At 45.8% G+C, this 25,455-nt stretch overlaps 1 protein-coding gene across 3 annotated transcripts in view; it reads right to left on the bottom strand.

Annotated features, from left to right (window-relative positions):
• Cpvl (carboxypeptidase vitellogenic like) overlaps positions 1–23,049 on the bottom strand; it is a 103,961-nt gene extending 80,912 nt beyond the window's left edge. For 2 of the 3 annotated variants that reach the window (XM_032905159.1, XM_032905161.1), the window contains exons 1-2: positions 18,968–19,142; positions 12,130–12,248 (exon numbers count right to left, since the gene is read on the bottom strand). In XM_032905159.1, the coding sequence (XP_032761050.1) occupies positions 12,130–12,248; positions 18,968–19,142 (294 nt within the window). Of the gene's footprint in view, positions 1–12,129; positions 12,249–18,967; positions 19,154–23,032 lie in introns of those variants that run through there. The other variant, XM_032905160.1, reaches the window with a different exon arrangement.
• Positions 23,050–25,455: the final 2,406 nt, after the last annotated feature.

The raw sequence follows: 25,455 nt of genomic DNA, 5'->3' as shown, positions 1-25,455 counted from the left end.
TACCAGCCTGAGGCTCAGTAGTCAGCTCAGTCTCATGGGCGAGTGAAGAACACCTACGCAACTCTCCAGAGGTAAACCCAGGCTTTGCTTGTCCCCAACTGGGTGATTCTGGGTAAGAGACCAAAGCAAGGTGGACTTTACTTTCCACAGTGGTAAAACAGGCATGGGCACCTTTGTTTACAACGTGTACTGGAGGTGAGGGGGGAGCACTTTCCATAAAATCTGATGCGTGGCTGTGTTCTGCAAATGGTAGCTGCGGATGTGACGGGTGGACATTAAGAACTTAGAGGGGACCTGCACTCAAAGAAACCACAAATAGAAGAAAGACTAGGAGAGTGTTCTGCTTTCTAGCTTGTTTGTTTGTTTGTTTTTATTCTCTAGCCCTGTCATCCCTGGTCTATTTTTCATTCCTTTATGGTCCTGCCTCAAATGTTGACATGCCACAAACAAGTCTGGTAGGGAGCTTCTCTATCAAGTCAAAGCAGAAAACCCCAAGAGCAGCGTGTCCAAGCTGCTGTGAGGGAGGCCTAGAACCGGGGTGAGGGGTGGGGTTGGGGCTCTGGCTCTACATCCCTACAAAGGAGCTGTGGTGGCCTGGCCCTCTGTCTCCTCCACCTCCTCACTCCCCCACCTCCTCCCCATGGCAGCAGTACAAGCCTTACTGGATTCTAAGATGAAAATCTGTGTGTGGACAGGAGTGATGCTGTTCACCTGGCCCCACGCTCCCTGGACCCACTGTGTGCTTTGCCTATCCATATGAGTAAACCTTTCCCCAACCTTTGTCACTCACCAGGACCCCCCAGTCCCCTATGCTTTTATTCACCCACTAATGAAAGCAAACTCCAGGCAACAAGGGGTAGGAAAACCAGAAGAACTAGAAGGAAGTCATCCCCATTCTTCCCAGCCTCTTGGAAGTATGGGGTGTTGGGGTGCATTGACTTCAGGATGCCCAACCCTCAGAATCTCCCTAGGTTCATATATAGCAGTAGACCAGTGGCTCTCAAGCTTGGTCGTAGAATAAAACAATGTGGAAACCTCTTTTCAAATGACTTCTGCCTTGACTGAAGCCACAGGAATTGTAATCCTCCTGTCCCACCCTACTGTAGGGTGGCACTCTCAAATTTTCCTGGAAGTTTCTTACAAGAAAGCAAAAAAAAAAAAAAAAAAAAAGGCTAGATGATAGGAAGCTTGCTTTTTTCAGTCTCCTAGGCAACTAATCTCCAATACTCTCTTCTTCTCCCCCAATTTCCTGTGACCTGGAAGGGTTAAGGTTATCTCTAGACACTCAGAAAAATAGCCTGGTCCTGAGAGGCCACACTACAGGACAAGTCAAACAGCAACGTGCCCAGCAGGGTTTTCAAGAGGCTGTGAAGCATTCTTGGAATGCTGGAGTAGTAAGAGCTAGCAGGCTTCCAACCTCAGCTGACCTGCCTCCTCCGCGCTCGGCAGCCCCGGAAGCACCTGTTTGTAAAGAAAGCCTTACCTATTCCAGTGAGCCAAGCAGCCTAAGCGCTGATGCCATGCCTAAATCAGGTACTGCGATATGAAGGTGCTATTTCACGCTGTGGACCCAAGAGTCAGCCATAGCAGGTCATGCTTGCATGCTGAATCATGGCACTGTAACCATGATAGACAATACTTGCTATGGCCCACATGAGTGGCATAAAGTTCTTACAGATAATCCTCTGTGACATATCCAGTTCCCACCTGAGAGGTGAGGCCCTGCTCCTAGGGAAGAGGAAAAACCCATGACAGCGTCCTGAACAAAAACCTCACTGCAAACGTGGGGGCCACTGCAAGAAGGAACTTCTGCTAATTAGTTCTAGGTAGGATGGAATTCGGACCTTTGGAAATATTAATCTTACCATAGTTAAGATTCAAGATATTTAGTTCTCCCATCTCAAAGCTTAAAGTAATTTTCCTCAATACTTTTTATATTTCAAACAGGGTACTCCCTTTGAAATCTTATCACGTGTTATTTATTTATTTATTTATTTATTTATTTACACTGCACACCTATGAGCGTCAATAAACAAGTTTTGGGAGTTGGTTCTCTCCTGCCACATAGCTCAGGGGGCCGTCAGATCCTTAGGTTTGATGGTGGGTGAATTCAGACCCCACCATCTCTCAGCTCTAGAGGACATATTCTGAATTAAGGAGTTTTAAAGATCATTTTTAAAGAACTGCCCCCCTGCCATCCCAAGTCTCACTCCCTAAACTCATCATGGACACGTCTGAGGAGCCTTGTCTGTGCACAGGCCATGTGCATGCTCCACTCGGGGGCTTCACAAATGCTGTAGACAAGGTTAAGTGGTGAGAGCTTGCTGTTTCTCACTGGACCCCAGGTTGTAGGTGTCTCTCCACAGCAGTGAGTTATAGCACCACCATGCTGCATGTATCCAGTACAGTGTGTAAATTCATCCTACTAGCACACACTGTCTGCTCTCTCAAGCTGTGGGTTAGCTCCTACTCACAGCCGGGAAGGGGGGTGGAGTTTGGGGATGCACTCTGAGAGCCACAGGGCCAGGACTGGAGTTGCATGTAGCTATTTTAATATTTGTGTGTTCTTGAGTACATGCCTTAATTTCTCTGTGTCTCCATGCAGACACAGGTTGTTATACATATGAGCAGCAGGTACTGGGCATAACACTTCATTCAGGCAGTGTCTCGTGTATCTTTTTAAAGAGTCAGTTCTGGTTGGGTTTTGGTTTTTTGTTTGTTTGTTTGTTTTTTGTTTTTTGGGGGGGGTTGGGGTGTTTTGTTTTGTTTTTGTTTTGTGTTTTGTTTTTGGTGGGTGGGAAGACAGCTAAGTGAGGCTACATATGTGGACAGATAGGCAGGGGAACGCGTGTTCGAGGAATCAAAGGCAGGGCTTTTGAGGTGGTTATTAAAATGTCTTGGGATGGACCCCTGCTAAAGAATTATCTGGTGGATGATGAAGAAAAGAAACCCTTTATGAATGAGTCAGGGGCCTGAGTATAAAACCATTTCGAGCGCTACTGAAAGAAGAAGCGATGAAATGCGAAGGCGCGGAGGAATCCTAGACTTGTGGGATCCACGCCTACGCATGGATGAAGTCCATGGCTGAGCGGTTCTGGTGCACAGATAACAAACGAGGCGGTGGCGGCGGTGTTAAGACTCGCCTGCCATCCCCACCGCTAGGGAAGTGAAGATAGAAGTGTGACATCCCGGGCTACACAAACAGACGGGTCAAGAGGAGGGAAAAAGAGGAGTGGGAGAGGAGGGAAAGGAGGCCCGGTTTATCCATTGCCCTCTTAATTCTCTGGCGACCCCTGGTGGCCAGTCACAAACTTGTCTACTCCTCCGACTGTCTACACTAGCACATTCCACTACTGTCAATAATGGGCAAAGAAAATTATCCTGTGCCTGCATGGATCATCACTTGGAAGCAAAATTCCTGAAATCTAAACTGGTCCTGACGTGGCCCATTACTTTCCAAGTATCAGCTCTGCTCCCAGACATTTAAACTGTATCTCCAGCCAGACGCAGACAATCAAGACAGAGAACAAGACACAGTAGACATAATTTCTATTGCACAGATTTCTGAAATGGAGAGTCAGTAGGTGGGAAGCAGGGACTAAAGACACCGATTTCAGTTCTTTCAATCAACACGGTTGTTCTAGCTTGCTTTCTGTTGCTGTTACAAACACTAGGACCAAAAGCAACTGGGGTGGGAAAGCGCTTATTTCACCTTACATTTTATAATCCATCATTAAAGGAAACTGAGGCAAAAGCTCAAGGAAGGAACTAAACCAATGACCACAGAGGAATGTTGCTTATTGGTTTGCTCAGCCTACCTTCTTATAACTCCGAAGATCACCAGCCTAGGGGTGGCACCTGCCCACATAAATCACTAATCAAGAAAAGCCCCCACATTCCAATCTGATAGATGTAACTCTCCAATTGGCATTCACTCTTCCAAGGTGATTATTTTGGGTCATGCCAACAAAAATCTAACCAGTGATTAAGGGCCCTGAAGAGGATAGGAACTCCACAGGAAGACCAACAGAGTCAACTCACCTGGACCCTTGGGGCTCTCAGAGACTGAACCACCAACCAAAGAGCATACACGGGCTGAACCTAGGCCTCTCCAAACATCTGTAGCAGATGTGCAGGTCAGTCTTCATGTGGGTCCTGAACAATTGGAGCGGGGACTATCCCACTGTATACAGCCATTGGCTATATGTGGGATTTGTTCTTCTAGCTGGGCTACCTTGTTTGGCTTTAGTGGGAGAGGATTCACCCTGTAGAGACTTGACGTGACAGGATAGGGGTATATCCAAGGGGGAGGAGCCTCCATTCTCTCAGAGAAGGAGAGGGGAGGGACTATATGGGGGAGGGCAGCAATCGAGATATCAAATAAATAAATAAATAAATAAATAAATAAATAAATAAATAAATGAGAAAAGAAAGAATACGGCAAAACAAAATAAAACAAAACAGTGTAACAAGTGATTGTGTTTTACACAGACAATTCTATCAAGGTGGCTCTAGGGAATTTAAACAGCTTACCATGTGTGAGGGCAGTGTTTTGGCCAGTACCCAACCTGCATCCATTCTTCTAGCCAACCTTTTCTTCCATCCCACTAAGAACCATCACTCTAAATAGGAGGCAACAGCCATCCACTGCCAGACTTCAAGCCGGGCTTAAAATGGAAAGTGTACTTTGGTAAATCAATGAGACCTTCTCTATATTTCTCAATGCAAAGATTGGAGGCTTGCTTACTTTAAGTGACATGTTCTCTTTTAATTGAAGTCATTAGTACCCAAAGTAAATGTCTTTAAATTCCCCTCAAGCATATGTGAACGGACTCCCACTCTGGCCCACAAATCTCTGCACCGGTGATGCCTCAGCTGCCACACCATGTTAATCAAAGAAAAGGATTTTTATTTAAAGCAATTAGTTTTGTAACCAGAATCATTAAATAGCTTTGCAGAACCATTTTAATTCTGCACACATAGTCCCAACACATGTGAACAGCTTGCTTAAGATAACCGTGTGCTCCCAGGGAAGGTTGCTTGTTGTGCTTCCTATTGACACCATTAAAACCGTCCTTTCCTGTGATCATTCATAGGGAAAATTAACTTTTTAAGCTCCCTCCCCCCATCTTCTTAGATCATCCCCAAGCTCCCCTGAGTTCTTGTCAAGCGTTGATTTATCTCCTCATCAAGGAGCAGCTCCAAGCCCATAGACTCCTCACAAGGCTCTTCCCTAAACATCCTAGGAGGTGGGGAAAGCTTCTTAGAGCCCCAGGCAAGAAAGCCACAGCTTAGAAGGAATGAGAGGCAGTGAGGATGTGAGAGTCTGGTCTCATTTCTGGATCTAGATAAGATGAAAGATGACTGGAAAGGTTAATAACTTCTGCCTTTGTGTGGAATCTTCACTTCCCCACGTGGAGGACAATTGGGCACAAAACGTCTTCTGCAGCGTCCTAATGTACTTATTAATAGAGTGGTCTATAATTTACAATTTTGGGCTACGTTGGTTTGTTTCATATGGCTTTGTTATTTCGGGTCCTTGGTACCTCAAGGACACCAAGAAATAGGAAGACACTGACCCATGGCCTCCAATGCCTTGGCATTGCCAATGGTTCTGTAGCCACCTGCAGTGGGTATAGTTTGACAAATCCGTTGACCCTCAAGCCTTTCACAGAACTGGTCCATCCATTCAGCATAGAAAAGGTCCATCAGTCATGTTTATATCACATGATCCTTGGCTGACTGGATCAAGGAAGATCACCTGATGTGAATGAACTTGGCTAATCACACTATACCTTTAAACACACATTGGTGAATCCCTGTTGGTTCCATAGCTAAGGCCGAGAAAGCCTGGAACTACGGTTCGGTCATGTTGGCCAAGTGCCTGAAGAAGGAAAGCCTACTGATATGTCAAGAATGAGAGTCACATAGCCGTTTCCGTGTGACTAACAAGTTACTTGGTTTAGCCAGGAACGCTGGGCTGTAAGCCTGCTCCAAGAGGCATGTCTGCTACAGCCACAGGGGACACAGACAGCATCAAGGAGAACCAGACAGAAGGCCAGAGAGCTGACCCAAGATCAGGATGCTGGTAAGCTTCCTGTGTCTTCCAAGGGATGGGGAAGACAGTGTAAAAAGCACAGACACAATGGGATTTCTCCATAGGTGTGTAGAGAGGACTCTGGCCTAAAGTGTCCTATATTGAGGGTCAGTCCCATAAGGAGGAGTATGGGCTACCTAACACCGTGCTCCAGACCTCCTTGAAGAAGGCCCAGGAACAACCCTTTGGTGACTAAGTGCCCTGGGTTTCCTGGCCGTAAGCTGACTGCAGCTGGATGGTCACCTAGGCGGAGGGTCTTGGTGGTCTGAGTGAACGAGTAATGCAGAGTGTCACTGAACTGAGCAGCAAGACAGAACAGGGAACAGAAAAGGCAGCTTTGTGCTGTGGTGTCCCTCCAGCGCCCTCTACTGACCTCATCGCCCAACAGCAAAGACGTTTAAAGCTGTTTTGGTGGGTCATGGTAAATTAGACCAGAGATGCAAAACAAGCATGGACTTGGGCCCAACCTATGCAGCAATCACCATTGCCTAGATTTCATCCCATGGTTTAGTATGTAGATGCCAACGGTCACAAAATACCATAGCTCACCCCAAAGAAGAAGGCCTTAGCCACCCAAAACCTACCAGGCTTTAAAATAACACAGCATCCCTTATGCTGACTGTGGGTCAGATGTCTAGCAGGATAGCTCTGGTTGAGGGTCCCTTGTAGAACTAAGGTATAGCCCTAGACATCAACTAGGTTGACAGTCCTTACTTTAATGAAGCCCAAATCCCATTTATTAGGGAGAATAAATGCCCTATACCAAGTTAAACAACTAGAGTTTGCAGGCCTGGAACAGAGTCCCTGTGGCCTAACCTCCAGTTGGTTTTCCCTAAGTTCAAGACCACCTGCAAGCTGTACGAGGATAGACGGAGCACATCAGACATGCTGCTTCCACCCTCCAGAACCTGGATGGGGGGGGGGCTGAGAGGGAGCAGCTGCCACTCTTCTGAAGCTTCCAGCTGGTTCTAACAAACAGCAAGGGTCTGGGCCCTCTCTTCTCCTCCACACACTCTCTGCTCCTAAGGAAGTTCTGATACCCTGAGGAGGGAGTACAGGCAACGGATCAACAGGCCTCTGATTCCACCTTCACTCCCAAGACAAGCAGTCCAGTGGGTTCTCAGGACAGTTTAGAACATCTGCCTCCACTAACACAGAAAACACCTGTGTAGACCAAGAGTATCGAGCAGCCCTTTGCCATCCTCTGGTGGCTGAGTGCAGAGTTCCTGAAAGCCTAATCCTGTGTCACCTTCCTTTTCCTGCTATCAGGCTTTGGAGGGTCCAACCTACAGGTTCCTCGGTGAGCATCTCTTCATAGGCTAACCCCAGGCCACCCTCACAGACATCAGTCTCCCGGCTCTTTTATAAGCACTCCCCACTACCCCAGCAAAGAAAGAAAGAGAGAAGGAAAGAAAGAAGGAAGGAAAGAAAGGAAGGAAGGAAGGAAGAAAGAAAGAAAGGAAGGAAGGAAGAAAGAGAGAAAGAAAGAAAGGGAGAAAGGAAAGAGGGGGAGAGAGAGAGAGAGAGAGAGAGAGAGAGAGAGAGAGAGAGAGAGAGAGGGGGGAAGAAAGGAAGAAAAACACACACACACACACACACACACACACACACACACACACACACACACACCAGGAATCATGCCTTGTCTCTGCCAGAAGAGCAAGGGGTGGACCTCAGGAAACGGGTTGGGCTAACTCTGAACACTTCAAATTACTGGTGTTCCTACAAGATAAGGTCAAAACCTGGCTATCTCTTTGCAGCGAAGACAGCTTCAGGAGCCTCTTTATCTTCTGAAGTGAGACAAATCCCGATTTCACTTAATAATTCCCTTATCCAGTAGCAATTAATCCACATTCTTGCTTGATGATTGGGGCCTTCTGACTTGCAATTTCCCTCTATTTTCTTTAAAGCCCACAAACCATAATTTATTTGGTTCAGCATCGGTGGCAACTGGTGTCACCAAAGTGATAGTAATCACAAGGACACAACAATAAAAGTATTGTGTATTGTAAGTCGGCCATTCCTCTAACTGGCTCCATAACCTCCATTGTCCTGAGACCCAGGTCAGGCAGTGCTCTGAGTCTCACTGTGAACTGAGGCAGCAGATGTTTGATGCTGTTACGGAATGTGGGTAAGTGCTGGCTGGACCCACCACGTGCACACAAGCTCGACTAATTCAAGAGACCCTACTTCCAACCTCTGCACCTCAGGACTTTCTGGGATGACTTTTTTTTTAGAGATGTGGCATGAGGTGGACAAAAGCAGAGCTGTCCGCTCAAAAAATGAGCCTTAAATTCTGGTTCAGGCAAAGGAGAAAGCGGCTATGGTACACACTCATGTCCCCCCAAGCAGCGCCCACTGGAGGTGTGTCTTCTATTGGGTACAGTGCGATGCCCAGCCCCCAACCCAGGCAGAGCGCAGGCTGATTCCCCTACTGTATTTCCACTGCACGCTGATTTTGACTTCTGGAGTTCATTATGCACTGATTTGTAGACAATAACAGGGGAATCTCACAGAAATAACAGGAAAACAGAACTAATTTGAGAAACAGCATCCAGAAAATGACTCAGAGGATGCTCTGAGTGCAGCATCCTTCCTGGATCGCTATTTTCGATGCCCTCATTTCTAAAAGGGTGTCATTTTCCCCCTGATGACAATGCCAGCTGTTCCCCTGGGACAGACAAGGAACTCATATTTCTGCCAAACGAAAGGGACATTCCTCATGGTTGGCAGCTGCTTCTCCATGGGTGCTGTATCTGCTCCACCATTTTTCTAGCTGGAAACCTTGGCCTTGCCTGTGGGCACCCCAGTGAGATGTTACCCAATCTTTCCCTGCTACCCCTGCCCACACTGCGGGCCTTTCATAAACTCTGCCTCCTCAGCTTACACTCACTTCCTACAGACTGCTAAGCACGAGACCTTTGATTTGAGAGGGTAGGTACATGGGCAGGACTTCCGGAAGCATCTTAGGATGCATTTATGGCTATAGAATTTGATGGGAAGGACTATCACTCAGCCAGTGGGTAACCAACTAGGTTTTCAGTTAATTAAGGGGGGGAGGGGACTAACAAACCATCAGACACCTCAAACCCATGGGGCTCTGGGAACTGCACCCCTTTTGCAGTCTAGCAGACAAAGCCAAGCTAGAGCAGGCCTGCCAGGTAGAAACAGAAGAAAAGAAAACCTCCTTTTTATTGTTTGGTTCTAATCTTCTCTCGTTGCTAGTTGCTGTTTTCCCAAATCTAAATCATTGCTCAAGATGCAACACTCAGACATCGACAGAGATCTTCTTGGTACAAAGCCAGGTTGGACAAAGTAGGAGAGAAAGGAGAGAATGAGGCTTCATTCATCTGCTGGGACAGAGTGGGGGTCACAGAGAAAGAGAGGGTGAGAGGAAGGCTGGCTGAGCCCCCAGACACCTTCATGAGACACTAAGCAGGACTTGGAAAGCTGCCCCCATGTTCACCCATACCCTGCATATGCCTCCCACCTGGGTTTATCTACTATGAGCACTTCTTTCTGATGAAGACGGGACTTCTGTCGGACAGAACAGGATCCTGAACAGAGGAAGGGGGAGGGAAGGCTGGACAAGGTTTAGTCCCTGAAGTTAGCTCCATGGGTACCACAGTACAGTAGGGAAGACATTCTAGGTGTCTGCGAAGTATCATGTCTGAAGATAATAGCAGTGTATGGTACAATCCAAAACAGATAGAAGAAAATGGTCTAAACATTTTCACTGCAAAGGAATAAATCCATGTAAGAGATAAGCACGCACTTACACTTTAACATCACACTGATATTTGAACATCACACAGTATGCAGATGCATCAAAACATCACACGGTAGCCAGTAAAGGTGTATGGCTTTTGTGTGTGCATTAAAATTTGCTAAATAAGCAGGTGTGGTGGCACGCTGGGGAAGGCTGGGGCAGAAAAATCACCACCAATTCACGGTTAGTCTAGACTGTATAGCAAGACCCCATCTCAAAACAAACAAAACCTCAATAAATGTATCTGTGTTTCCTAAGTCAGGTGTGAAAACCTCAGAGAAACTTGGGGTTTGAGGAGCAAATGAAGACACACAGGAGGACAAAGTGAGGAGAGGAGAAACACACAGGATGGAGACAGTAAGTTAAGATGGAGTCTGTATGCTATTATTTCTGCCCCGTCTGGAATGAGCTGTCCCCCAGCTCTCCTCTACAAGACAGAGTCCTGCTAGGAATCCACGGAGGTCCTTAGATAAGAGTTAAGTATACAGCTGAGTCTGAAACAAGTACAATAGAGAAACATGAGGAAAGCCTCTATGCAGTGAAATGACGTCATAGTTTTAGGTCTCTTGTAGGTCAAGTGGCCTTGAGACATCTGTGCTGTTTGTTGCTGAAGACCCATTAGCATCTTTCATCCCGCTGGGCTCCGCTGTGAGGCTCAAGGGAGCACACCTCGGTCTCCCTGCCAGCTGGAACCTAGCAATGGCAGGCAGCTCCGGAGAAAGACTGTACCCATGCCTGAGTGCTGACCTTGGACATAGCCACTTCTCCCCATCTGTCCCTCATCCTCAGCACAAAGCCTCTCCCTAATCTCTGGGCTCCTTACTTACCTTGTATCACACAAAGGAAGAAATGAGAACCCCTCCAGAGCCCGGGAAAGCCTACCAGAGACAGTGAGGGTCCAAATATCCAACCATAAACACTGCCCACCTCCACTCACCAAAGGGCAGACTACTATGAGGTGAACCACGTCAGAAGTTAGGAGAGAGAAGTAAGTCAAGGGAACACAGCAGGACAGTACCAGTAAAAAGCTATTGAAGTTCACAGTGACACTGGCTGAAGCAATTTACCAGGTTATCAAATATGCAACACTGTTGTATGCAAATCATATGCAAATATGGATACCAACCTCCACAGAGATAGGCCTTGCTTTGCTTTCTCTAGCTTCTAAAGCAAATCCAATTTGGCAAATGTGAATAGAGAGCAGCTCTGTGGTGGGCTTCAATGTGTTTCTGTACCTCAGCATCTGCCCCCTCTCCCCCTGCCAAGGTACCTTCAACCTAAATGTATCTTGTTGACAAAGAGCTGTGTGACCTGGGAATGAGCTAACCCTCACTGGGAAGTTTCAAAAGATTCTTTCCTCTGTTTCTGAGATGGAAACAAACTAGCCTCTGAAAGACCACAGTGAGCCTACTGACTAAACTGTGATCTGACTAAACTGCGATCCAGCAGCTCCTCATTCTTTACCTTCCTTGGACTCTCTCCAATCCCTGCCCTGCCCCAAGTATTATTTGAATAAAACAACAGTTAAAAGATAAAGGGTGCTCTGTGTGTCTGGGGGGGTCTCTATAAGGAGCGGGTGGGCCTAAGTTGGATTCTCCATACCTCCTCCACAAATATGTGTTTATTTTTAAAAAAAATATTAAAGTTTTCTTCAAGGATTCTTAAGTCTTTTGGGAAATAGAAGTTTTGAAGAGAGATCAAGGGTAATAGATCGTGTGTCCTAAAAGCAGTAAATGAACTATTGGGAACAGAGGGGCACATGACAGGGGTCAGAGAGGAGGAAGACAGAAGAGAACCAGCAAAAGCAAGTTGTGTATAAAATTTCCATAATGAAACCTGTTATGTCAATTTTAACCTGTTGTTTACCCTACTGTATGCTAATTTTAAAAAAGGAAAGCAAAACAGGGCTGGGGACATGGATCAGTGCTTGCCATGGGGTTGTAAGGACCAGAGTTTAGATCCTCAGGGTCCACATAAAAAGATGGGTTTGTAACCCCAGAATTTTACAGACAGAGGCTAACAGATCTCTGTGGCCAGCCTGTCTAGTGGGTTCAGTGAGAGACCCTAGCTCAAACAATAGAGTCAAGGGCGTGCATGCTAGGGCACACACACTCGCACAGATGCACGCACACGCACGTGTGCATGAACAGGAACACACCCAAAATCAAATAATAACAAAACCCACGAGTCTGCAAGCTAATATTTCCACCCCATCTGAGTGAGCTGCCCCCCCAGCTCTCCACTACAGGCCTTGGACACCTACCCGAGCCGGAAAGAACCAGAAGAAGAGGTTGCTGTTGTAAGTCTGGTTCACCGTAATGTAGCCAGCATAACTCTTGTCATACATTCCAGGGAAAGGACTGACCATGCTCTTCCTTTGCCCTGGTGAGGAGAGAGAAAATATAGGGAAGGATTAGAGAACATGTGTCTAACCAGGAATGGGGAGACCTTGGCCAGCCACCAGCTAAGAGGAGAAACTACGAGGAGGCCAGCGTGAGGAATATTCAGAACACAGGTTCCCACCTCCTCCAGCTGCTCCCAGACTCCCCATTCACAGTGAGGCCAAGGTCAAGGGAAGGTGAAAGGAGTCCAAGTCTTTATAGTTCTGCTGTTGATGTCACATCAGTACCCGGGGGTGTTTCCACTTCACCCACTGAACAGCAGATTCACCCACAAGGTACAGGGAAAGAGACTAAGCAGCCTATGGGCCCCACCTTTTCGTTAGGGGCACAAAGTCTACTGGTCTCTCAAGGATCAGGCCTGAGGGACTCCAAGCGGCTAGAGGCAGACATCAAACATGGGTGTCCTGATGGTTTCACAGGGCACCAAGTAGAAGAGGGGCATTATGGAAAGCATTGTGGAAACCCTGGATTCCTTATTCTAGCAAAGGGATAGGAAATGAGACAGAGGGTGAGCTCAGCCAGCCTTCAAGGCCTTAGAGGAGATGACGCTGATGGAGCTAAGACTTGCAAGGCCGTGGCACCAGAGAAACAGAGAAAGGTTAGGTAACTTGCCCAAGATCTCTCAGCATTAAAGAGGAACTGAGGCTCACAGCCAGGCTTTTTGCTATTGGAAGATTCACTGAGTCCTAGGTACAGGGGACAAGAAGTAGATGAGAAGAAGCAACCAGGAACAGGGCAGAAAGGGAGCCGATAGTGGGCATTAGAATGTGTGGGAGGGAGCAGAAAGAAGATGTGGGAGGAAGAGAAGTGTCCTTGAGTAAAGCATAACTCTGGGAAGGTTTATCAGTCTGAGAGACACATTAGACTGCAGACTGAGAGGTCAATACGCCATCAAATAATGATACTCAGTGTGGTGGGCATTTTTGCCCTACCTGGGTCCATCACTGACAGGAAGAAGAAATCTACCGTAGTAAGAGTATTTAGCCCCACAAGGAGTGATATAAAGCCCAGGCCCTTTCTCTCACATACCACACTCCGAGGCCCTAAGTCCTGTTTTGGAAAGAGGCAAGCCTTTCCAAAGAGGTGCACTGCTGACCTCTCCCCTTGTATCCCCCAGCAACTGCCTAATCGGCTTTGTGACCCTTTGTGCTGCAGTTCCTCAACTAAGACAGGCGCATCCCTTATGGGTCTGCAGGAACACAGAGTCATCATGTACAAGCCTGTCAGGAGAAGCCAGCTTAGGGGCTCAGGAGATCGCTCAGCTAAGTGTCTGCCTCACAAGCATGAGGACCTAGCTTGGATCCCCAGCACCCACATAAAGAGTCGGTATATGTGATGATTGCTTGCAATCCCAGTGTTGAAGAAGCAGGGTAGGAGAATCCCAGGGGTTTCCTGACCTGCCAATCTAGCCAAATCAGTGTGTTTCGGGCTGGCGAGAGACCCTGCTGCAAAGGAAATGGATAATATCACTGAGGGTGATAACATTGTCCTCTGGCCTTCACACTAAGGCTATACATCCATACACATGACTCCATACACACATGGGGGAAAAAAAGAAAAGAAGAAGAATCTGTCTCGCACAGCGCGTAGCTACTCCTGTCTATAAATTTCCTGTGGTGATTGAGATAAGGCAGCAGCTGCAGGAGGAGACAGGAGTGGCACAAAAGACAGATCTCGATGGAAAGTGGTCTGAGGGTCCAGCTGGACTAGCCTGCTCCAAAGTGGGATTCCTGGTCAGACAGCCCTGGTTTATAATCCCTGATGAAGGCACTTCTTCTCCAAGACTGTCTCTCTTCCTGTATAAAATGCAGGCACTGATTATTGCCCTCCCATACTACAGGCTTTCTGTGAAGCACAACTAGAAGTGCCCATGAACGTGCCTGAAAGGGAACCCAACGTAAAACAAGATTTCCCTCTACAGGAGGTGGGTCTCATGAGCCTGTGGGGAGTTACCCTGAAGGAGGCATAGATGCCTAGAGACTTTGCCCAGTGTACGCTCCCCCAACTTGTCCCCAGCAGAATTGCTTAACTAGAGCCCAGCAGTTCTGCCCACTCTCTCACCAGGGGCACTTGTCTCTCTTGTGTCTGAGTGTCCCGACCAAAACTCATGTTGGGAATTGAGCCCTCATTTTGAGGTATCAAAAATTTAGTATTTGAGAGCCAGGCTTTGGTGGGTAATGTGACCATCAGGGTGGGCCCTAATTCAGTAGGGCTGGGCTGTATCAGAAGAGAAGAACCACAAGCTAGGACCTTCTGTCTCACTGTGATGCCCTGGGCTGGTTCAGGGCTCTACAAGGTACCCATATCCACGATGACCTCACCAGATCCAGCTTCTGATCCTGTACTCTTCAGCCTTCAGAACTGCAAGCTAAATAAACCTTCATTGTTTACACACTGCTTGCTTGATCTATGCGAATCAGTTACAGCAACAGAAAATGAACTAACATCTCCACACCAGAAGTAATGAAGGAGAAAAGGGAAAGAGTTGTGAGAAAAAAAGAAAAAGAAATACGATGTTTTCTGACAAAGGTGTTTTGAATAATAATGTCCCCCATAGGCTCATGTATTTGAATGCTTAGGCTCCAGGGAGTGGCACTATTTGAGACAGATTGGGAGGCCTGGCCTCGTTGGAAGAAGAGTGTCACCAGGATGGACTTAAAGGTGTCTCTCTCTCTCTCTCTCTCTCTCTCTCTCTCTCTCTCTCTCTCTCTCTCTCCCCCCCCCCCCATTCCCTCCCTCCCCCACCCTCAATCAGGCTGTAACTCTCAACTACTTCTCCAGCACCATGCCTGCCTGGCCCACATGCTATATCATGCTCTACCCATGATAATGATCTAAGAACCTCTGAAACTATAAGCAGGCCCCAATTAAATGCTTTCTCTTATAAGAGTTTCCAAGGCCATGGTTTCTCGTCACAGCAGTAGAACACTGACTAAGACAGCTCTAACTCTTCCCTCCAACCATCACGTCTCTCATGTCTCTCTCTTCTGGGTTGGAATGCCATTGAAGTGCTTAGGAGATACCTTAAGCAAATCTACTAATCATCGTCTCAACATTAAATGGATAAACATCCATCCCCCCAAAAGAATGAGCAAGAATTAAAACTGAAGGCTGGAATGAGCGGGGCACAATCCAGAGTGAGGCACAGGCAGCACGGGACACGGGATAGAAAATAGAGAAGAGAGAGGTCAAAGTATGAGAAAAAGAGAAAGTGGATAATAGAAGGGGGGGCACTATGGGCGAGAGACTTGGATCAATCCGTCTCTGAGACCAGCCCAGCACAGGCTGTGTAGGCTGACTCTAGATCGATTTGACTGCCCACTCGTCCCTCCCTCCTGGGAATGCCTAGGTTGCATCTCTGCTAACTTGTACTTAGGACTGTCCTGTCCCTTTTCTCCTCCAGCTGGAGCTGTGGGAAGGCAGGGACTTTGTCTTAATTAATCTCTGAACCCTTGGGACATAGCATGATGGTTCACATACTTAAGACACTCCACAGATGCTTTTTAATGAATGAATAACAATGAATGGGCAGATGAATGAATGGGCAGCCACTGACACTGCACCAGGATTGCTGTGTTTCTACAAACCCCTGGAAGACAGACCTCGTCACTATCTTAACAAATCTTGAAGACCCCTTTTCCAATGTAATGGAAGAGTGGTTTTGCCCTATTTCCCATTCACCATATCACATAAGATAACCAAGATTTCTCTCAAGTAATGTGAGTCTTAAATATGTTTGAATGTGCCTTTCATGCTAACACAGACTGGTCTGCTAATAGAGTATGAAAAGCAGGCTCCCACATGCAGTTTTTAATCTTTCTGTCAGTGTGACGCACAATATAAATGTTTTAAATCAGTTAAGGCAGGAAAAAGGTTTCTTTGAAATCATCTCACTTCCTCCTCTTCTGGTTACTGCTGTTGCCAGGGTTTGGGACATTAATACTCTGAGGACAATTGGAGTGTGGCCAGAGAAGGATTCAACCAGCCAACTGGAGTATATATACATTAGATCCACACCCCAGCCACCCCCCTGCCCAGTATAGACAGCACACTTTTGGTCCACAAGCAACAAATTAGGACCCAATAGCAAACTATCCTTTAGAATTTGGAAAAAAACATGATGCTAAAGTTTGCCTTCTGCATTCATTTTATTCCAGAATGGAAGGATTTATTTTAGCCTCAGAGAGAGCAAACATGCAATTACAATTATATAAAATTAAGCTAGCTAATTGGGTATTAAAAAATTAAAAATTCCCCTTGTCTGTCTTTGAACTACTGTTTATCTCGACAGTGTTCTGTCGCGATGTTAAGGCTCCCATTCCTGCAGCTTTGACAGATCCCATTAACAACAGGGATTTAAAGAGGGAGCTGACCATCTGTCCATAGCCGCCTGAACTTTCAGTAGAGCGGATGAATAAAATTATCCTTAATTATGTTGTCGGGCAGCATCTGAGTCCCCAGATGTGCCAGCTTTTGGATCTACTGCTCAAATCCCATTCAGAGATTCTGAGTGTGAAACACAACTTTAGCAATGGAAGTTACATATCAGTCAGTGTCACCAATGCTGCCGCTCGTAGGATGCAGATCTGCTAGGCTTGCTACCAAAGCACAAAAGATCAAACTTTCTCACTTCCTGTGTGTACTCACAAGGCCGATGGTGTGCACCTAGGCCAGACAAGCAGCAAGGGGAAGGATGGGGTGAGTCATTGTTCATGAGAATTCTGCAGTGTTCCCCACTTGGTTGAGCCACATGCAGGGCACAGACATGTCATGGCTTCTCTGACTCAGTGCCTTTGATAGCTGCCTCCCTTATTCAATATGCACGAAGACCCTCCTTGTGTCATTGGTCTTTTACCCACAGCTTTGAGTGAAGAGATGGTCATGTAGCACATTGGTTGGTGGTGTGGTTGGGAAGCAAGAGGTTCTGACTTCTGGTCTACCACTTCCTGGTTTTATAGCTCTAGGCAAGATACCTATTTTCCTAGAGTCTCGGTTTTCTCATCTTCACAACGGGAACAGTAAATATATTCTTTTTTCAGGTTGCTCTGAGATCCGTTTCCCCTTTGGGTAAGTGCTGTACAATGCTTGAGTCTCCACTGCCTTGCATGAAGCTGGGTAGGACATTAACTCCTTTTCTACTTAACTACAGTAAATGGTTTTCTCTTACTTCTTAATGAGATGGACTTGAGCATCAGTCTCAAGTTATTAGGGAAGATGAACCAAGTGCAAACTGGTACTGCAGGGTCAGGGACATGATGTATTTCTGACTCAAACACGTCTTTATATGTGACCAGGCGGCCATCTTTCTGTGCACTTTGTGCAGAAAGTGAAGGTGAATCATTTTTTAAAATATTCCGATTACACAATGGAGACTCTTTCATCTTCTTGCAACAAAGAGTTGGTAAAATCCCAGAGCTTACACAGATTTCACTGAGAAGCCATGAAGGCGAGATTCATAACCCCTTGATTGTCAAGAAACAGCAAGGGTGATGGCCTTTTGATTATGAGGACATTTCCAAGCAGCAAACTCTGCCTTATTTTAAACTTCCTTGTAGAGGATTTAGACTTTTGATCCTTGAGCCCATCGTTTCCCTGTAACTTTTGGTCTCATCCACCCGCCAGCCCATCTAACCCTCCAACTGCACTAGGCCTGGCTTCAGGTCCTGAGCAAGTCCCCCCTCTATGTCTCTCCCACTCAGTCCCTGCCAGCAGCTCCTCAGATCCCACCTCACCCACCCCTTCCTTCAGCAAACACTCATTGTTTGTCTCCTCTTGGAGACCCTTCCCCGACTCTTTCTGGCCACCAGCCCAGTCCTCTGCTTCATTGCACAAACAATTCCTCGACACCAGAGCCTGTGTACTATTTGTAGCTCTGGGGTCAACTGAGTTCCCACAGATGAGGCTCTTTGTGACCGTGGTGACTTACCCAAGGACCAAGATGCAGAACAAGTAGATGCAACCATACACATTAGTCTAATAAGACTAAATGCGACTTCTTTCTATTAACTGACACATATTAACCCCCTGGTGGTCTCTTCATGAAGTCTATGCAAACACTAAGATAATTTACAAATAAATGTATAAATATATAAATAAACAAATTTACAAATACAGGACTTCTCTCAGTTTCTTTCTCACTAGATTTCCCTGACGTTCTTGCAAGTCGCGCAAGCTGTCAAACCTCCACCTTACTAACAAGGAGGCTGAGGTGAAGGTGAGGTAGCATGCCAGGTGAGAGGCACAGCAGAGTGGGCGGAGGGAATCCCTGCGAGTATGGAGCCCGCATCTACCAGCTGGCATCCCCGTGAATTCTGGCAGGTCCTTGGACCTCCTACCTCAGTCTCCTTACTTGGTTGACAAGTGCGAATGAGTTCGTGACAGATGAAAGTTGCAAGGTTCGTAAAGGTTTTGTCAAACACTGTCCCACTGAGAGACACTCACTGGCTTTATGGAGAGAAATGCTTAACCACATAAATATTCCTTCCCCAACTACCTCATTTTTGTTTCAAACTCAGATAATATATGGCATCGAGTCATATAGTATTGGTATTTGGAACAAAGCAACTGAATAAAATCCTGGCGTGTATTTTCCATCTCGGGGCATAGAGAACAGCTTTCAAAACACCATTAAGTAAGGAGCAGTAAAATGAAATAAAATGCATTTTAAAGGGTAGCAGCAGTTTTCTGACCGTCACTCACCCTCCTTGATCTTCCCAGTTCTGATGTACGGACTAAGAAATAGAGGCTGTCCTGCATTCCCCTTGAACGGCTGGGTAACAAGGATACTTCGGTATATGGAGTGGAATAGTCCATCACTAGGGATGACCATCAACAGGATCAATAAAACAATCACCTTCCACTGGGCACGGACCATTTCTCGATGGCCTAGGGTGAGAGCAGTGACAGATCACACCAGTCAGGCGTCAGTTTTTGCCTGTCCCCTTTACATGCACCAAACCCCTTTGCTTGCCTAAGACAAATGTCCCTATGGTGTATAAAAGCAGTTGGCTAAACACCTTGGATGTCACCAGGAGATAAGCAGGGCCAACCCAGTCCCTGTGGATTCTGACCTCAGTCACCTAGAGGTAGGCTCTGCAAGGGATTTACAATGTACCCAGAACGCATCTATTATATTTAAAAACTGTGGCCTGAAAAGTAAAACCAGTAGAGAATTAGGAAAAGCCTGGAAGCAACCAGGGATCTAAAAATGGTCACCGAGGGAGTAAGTGGGAGGGAACATTCCATCGCTGCAGACTGGCGGAGGATCTGGGGGACATTTTAGGGGGAAATGATCTACAAGGTGGGAGATGATGACCTACAAGGTGGGTGGAAATGAAAGGAGTTTGGATTCAGGCATATGGGAGCAGCAGAAAAAGCACATTCTTCCCCATCCCACCCCACACCCCGATTCCCTGGCACAGAACATACAAGAGATGGCTTAAGCAAAGGGAAGACCATGGGCATACAGTGAACTTTGCAGGGGATTGAAAATACGCTACAGGGCTGGCTGGTTGACTGGTTGATTCATAGTTGTTTGGGTGTTCGGTTGGTTGGTTGAGTTGGGTTGGGTTGGGTTGGGTTTGGTTAACATCACTTTGTCTCTCACAAATCCCAAGTCTTATAGCCAACAACAAAACAGAGAGAGGGAGGATCCTCTATTTCCAAGTCCCTTGGCTCACTATCATCTGATAAGCAAACTAAGAACTCAGGCTCCACAGGGCACACGCAAGCCAGTAATCCTAGTGCTGGGAAGTAGGGGTCAAAAGGATCAGCAGTTCAAGTTTATCTCTGGCCGCATAGTAAACTGTCAGCCATCTGGGGCTACGAGTAGGAGACGGCTCCTGTCTTACAGAACAAACAAACACAAAGTCTGTGTGGAAAAGGACAAAGAGGTGGCTTAGATGTCTAGGGCTCCTGCTGTTCTTGAAGAGGACCAGAGATTTCGTCCCAGTACCCGTGTTGGGGGCTCACAGCCTCTTGTAAGTCCAGGTGCCCTCTTCTGGTTTCTGTTGACAATAGTACACATGGGTGCACATAACCTCACACAGACCAACGAGCGCGTGCCCGTACACACACGCACACACACAAACGCACACACGCACGCACAGTTAAACAAATAAAAGTAAATCATTTTCTAAGAGAGAGAAGAAAAAGGAGAAAATTAGCAACAACCTTGAAATGCATTGTTCACTGAGAATATTCGCCTGTCAAGTCATCAGGACGGCTCGAAGTCGTGTCATCTGCCAGCCAGGCTTTGCACAGAAACAGAAATCATGTTCGCAATGAGCCTTTCCCTGTACTTTCAATGTCTTTTTATCTGATTTGAATACCTTAGTGACTCCACCAGAAAGGCAACCATAACTAACTTTAATGTTAGGTAACAAAGCTAGACTCAAGATGGTGTCTCTCACAGGGATAGGAAGTAGAGAAACCAGGGCCTGATTTCTCCCCCCTCCCCCATGTGCAGGTACATGAAGCCTGGCTTCAGGGGCCCCAGAGTATATGGGGGTACATAAAGCTTCTGTGAAGGACAGTCAGGGGTTGTTCTTACTCAAAATCTTGATTTATTTCATCATAGGTTTTTCTTTTCATTACATGGAGTCTTTATGTACTGCATTAAAACACTGTTCCTCTTGACTACTGAGTTTCTGACCATCTTAGACCTCCCACCAGAGGCAGATGCCTCCCTTGCCATACTGTAACCCCTGCCCTGCCCGGTATTACAGCAGCTGCACCTGCCAGTGCCTGGCTCCACACCACTGCTACTGAAGCATGATGGGTAGGCTTAGCTCTGAATTCTAGCTGAAGTGGTTTTATGTCAGAGCTGGGAATGGAATCCAGAGCCCTTGCACATTCTGGACAAGCATGCTGCCACTGAATTACAACCCCAGCAGCTAAATTCCAAACAAATATTGTTCAGTGAATAAATAGCCCATTCACTCAGGTTTCTGATTATAAAGGGAAATATACAATTATGCAAACACAATGTCTGCTTTTGATTTTCGATGCTTCAAAATGTCAAGCCATTAGAACATTTTAAAAATGCAAAATGTGTGAGTGAATCTATTTACCACATGTTTAACACAACCCAGTTTAGCGTAATACAAAATATTGGTTGTGGCAAATTTAAAAGGGTTTTCCACAACATTTTCTCATTGAGGTAAGGGTGTATAATCATAATTTGATTGAATATATGACCCTTGTCATATCTCTCAGGGTTAACTTAATAGAATTCTCATGCTTAATGTAAATAAACCCATTCAAATATAGTACACAGCTAAAAAAGGATTTTGCCCGTTATTGACTATAATAAAGAAGCAAATGATTTTAGAAATTGAAATTAAGTTCTCAAGAGGCCCAAGGGTAATGGGCACTATGGTGCTGTTAAGATATTGTTTTTAATTATGTGAATTTGTTACACCAAGGCTTTAATAGCATAGCCACCTTCAAAGAATGGCTGGAATCAACAGTTCTACTGATTCAGAAAAGAAAAGCGTAGTGTTTAAAAAATAATAATAATAGAAAAGGCTCTTCCAGGAAGAGGGTCCCCTGGGTAGACACAAGAAACCACCCTGTTGTCTAGTTTCCCCGTCTTCCAGCAGCGAGCCTCCAGCCCCCTTAATGGCACCATTAATATTTAAGCAATCACTATGGTCACAGTATTGCCTCAGAGAGCAGAGCTTCCCTCAACGATGGGTTTTTTTTTTTTTAATGGTGAAAGCAGGCTTGTTTTAATTGACATAAATTTAGTAGACAAAAGTAAGAATTAGGTCAATTTAGCAGAGCTCATTAACATTTAATCAAGTAACTACTAAAGTCATGGTGTTCCACGTCAGTGAATTAAGGCAACAACATACTTCATTTCACAGTTCTCATTTAACAGAATTCCACAACTGCTCAGCTGTCACCTCTCCTAAGGGAAATGGAAACCATTAGCATGAATGGAGGAGTGAGGTTTTAAAAAAGAGAAAAAAGAAAAAAAGACCTTCTGCAAGGCTTTTGCTGATCCTAAGTTGAACTAAATCTCTTATTTATTAAACATTGAGTGCTCTCTGAATAAATAAACCTATGCTACACAGAAGCTGTGACTCATAGAATCTAAGGAGAAGAGAGAGAGAGAGAGAGAGAGAGAGAGAGAGAGAGAGAGAGAGAGAGAGAGAGATCTACTGACCACACATTCCTACTTGAATGAATATGAAGGGCAGATAAAAAGCTTCAGTCTAAACCATCATAGCGACAGGTTGAGGGAAGCTAGTCCTCTTGGTGTTTGGGAAGACAAGCCAGGTGTACTCCAGCCCTGTCAGTAAATATCAAGGCAGTCCAGCAGTGTGTGTCTGATAAAACCACCACTAAAGAAACCGCCACTAAGTTGCCATTCGAATCCATGTGTCATATGCTATATTAAACAAAGCTTTTTAACTCAGTGCTCTCTAGGATGAGAAAAAAACACACCCCACCCACAGGGACACACCAGATTAGTAAGTTACCACCCAATAAAGTTGTTACAGACAACAACTGAAGTGATTACGGAGAGCACTTGGAAAAGATGACAGAGCTTTGGGTAAACATAATGACCACTGGAGCAGATACAGGCATTTCCTCCTCGCTTTATACTTCATACAAAACCCTAAGTTTTCAACAATAATCATATGAATAAGAAAGAGTAGATTTTTTCCTCATATTTTGATTTTCCTTCAAATAAAACAAAGCAACGGATAGCCGTGGCAAAAAGCAGGGGGCTTGTTCCTTATTCCTCATTACTACCTGGTTATGACCTCTGGCGTTTCCTAGGAATAAGGTTCTGTTTGTTCTTTTTTCTCGAACATTCTATTCAGATGTATCCCGACCTAAAGCCACAGAACTTCGGAGGCTCCATGTGGGGTTTTCCTTGGTAACTTAGAAGGCTCTGGATAAAAGTGAGATGCTGCTGCCAGTCATCCTGATGGCATTTGTACCCGGTTCTGCCTTGCATCTGTAACAAAAACGCACTAAGCATTACTAAGCAGACGTGTGTGACACTGGGGGATCTAAATGAGGAGCCAAGGGATTGTAGATCTATAGAGGACGTTAAATGTTCATATGATCTGATTTAGGTGTTGGATGGGGTTAAAAACAAAACAAACAAACAAACAAAACAAAAACCAAAAACACGCCTGACCGACTTGATCAGTAGGATCCCATCATTGATGAAGAGTGGGGCTGAGGCCCGAAGCCAGGATTCGTTTATGGTTCCAAATCTCATCTGATTCCGCTGTCCCTGTCTTGGATCATTCAGATAATCTTCAGATATTCTGACTCTGGTCTCAATAGAGCACAGTCTTTAGCCTGCCCCAGTGATCCATTGTTGAACAATACACAGAGATAGATGGACTCTGGAGAAGTCGGTCTTCCTGGGGAAGGTCCGCCACCATAACTCAGCAGTAGGCCTTGGTTAATAACGCCCTCTCCGTGTCTCACTCAGTGTGACGCACCATCATCAGGACAGTGGCCAGTTACATCTGTGGGAGTCCCAGAAGACAGTTCTTTAACACAGATACTGTTTTTAAAACCCAAACTATAAATACTTACCATGGAATGAGTTTATATCTTAAAGCAAGTTTTAAAAGATAACCCCAAAACTTACCAGTTCCGGGTTATTTTAGTACTGACTTCTGTTTGGAGTCCTGCTATGTTTTTATGTGTCTACTGGGTGAATGAATAAAGGAATAAAGGAAACATGACTGTCACCAGGTATGCTGAAGGAGAAAGGCTATTGAAGATAAAAGGGAGAGAGACCATAGCCAGAGGCATCTGGGAGAGTCCAGAGTGGTCATGACCAGTCTGAGCTGGGCCACGTAAGGAGAAGATGAGGGGAAGAGAGGGGGAAGGGAAACCAGGTGCAGCAGCCACGAGACCCATAAGAGTAGGCAAAACAAAAGGGGAGATCAGGGAATCAAAATGATTGGCAGCTGGAGGAAGGGCAGCCTAGCCCCTGGACTGGAGGTTTAGGATAGGAGGTGGGTTATGCTAGCATTCCCTGTGACAAACAGGGACTAAGGGCTGCTGGAAGAACCTGGTGGCCAGGTCCAGTTTGATATGATAAATAGACACCTCAGCCATGTGCCCCAGGGTTTGAGACTTAAAGTTGGCAGTCTGGGTGAGGGCTTCTTTCCCTCACATTATTTATTGACTGTGTTCCCCAGCTCCTGAGAACTTGACATCAGCTATGTCAGCCGTGTTACACCATAGAAATTGGCAATGTCACAAGCCAGGCCTCTCTCCCTGGAGTCCATTACTACAGAGTTCTCTGCACCTCTTTATCTATAAAGAGAGCTGGACACTACTCCCCATCATTTCCCCCTCCAATCTCCACTGAAGTGGCCAGCAGGAGAGACATCAGTCCTGCCAGCTGCCCTTCTGTACATTGGAGCAAGCTTGGTACCCTCCGGCCAGAACCCTCAAGAAAAGAAACCCAAAGAGGCCACTTGGAAGTGCTTACTAGTGAGTTAAAGGTTCAATTCTAGAATGAGAACGCACAGGGGCACACACACACAGGAGCACACACACAGGGGCACACACAGGGACACATAGGGGCACACACACAGGGCTACACACACACACACACACACACACACACACACACACACACACACACCCCAGCAAGTTGTTCTCTGTCTCTTCTTTACCACTCAGTTCTCCACTGTACCATATGACTACACCAGCAAAAGGAACACTGTTTCATGTGATAAACGTTATTGCCATGATTAAAATAGGCATTTGGACAACTTTCCATTTTTCACTGCTTTTTAGATTCCCAACATGATGAAAAAATATTTTGAAAAATAAAAATAAAACAAGTCAGTAACAGCACTTCCATGAAATCTGTAATTTAACAGGGTCCAAGTAAGCGGTTTTGCCATTTAGAAAACACCTGGTTACCTTGCGGGGTTCCGTGAGCATAAACGAACCATGAGAACTTGATCATAAAGGCTATTGTCTAACTCTGAATTAAGTAGCAGCCCAAATTCTAAATGTAGCCATTTTGATAAAAAGATTTCCATGTAAGCCCATGAATAAAGCAAAAATGACTTCCAGATCTCCATTGTTCATTTCCTTAAGACATCATTTCCATTTCTAAAATTGATATTTGAAGCGGGACACTCCCCTAAGGTGAAGGAAAGGCTTTGGCTGAAGTGGCCTGGCCTGCC

This window comes from Rattus rattus, chromosome 6 (assembly GCF_011064425.1).
Source record: "Rattus rattus isolate New Zealand chromosome 6, Rrattus_CSIRO_v1, whole genome shotgun sequence".
Taxonomy (NCBI): Eukaryota; Metazoa; Chordata; class Mammalia; order Rodentia; family Muridae; genus Rattus; species Rattus rattus.
Note: the sequence above shows the minus strand (reverse complement) of the source record. Positions and strands in the feature narration are given on the sequence as shown.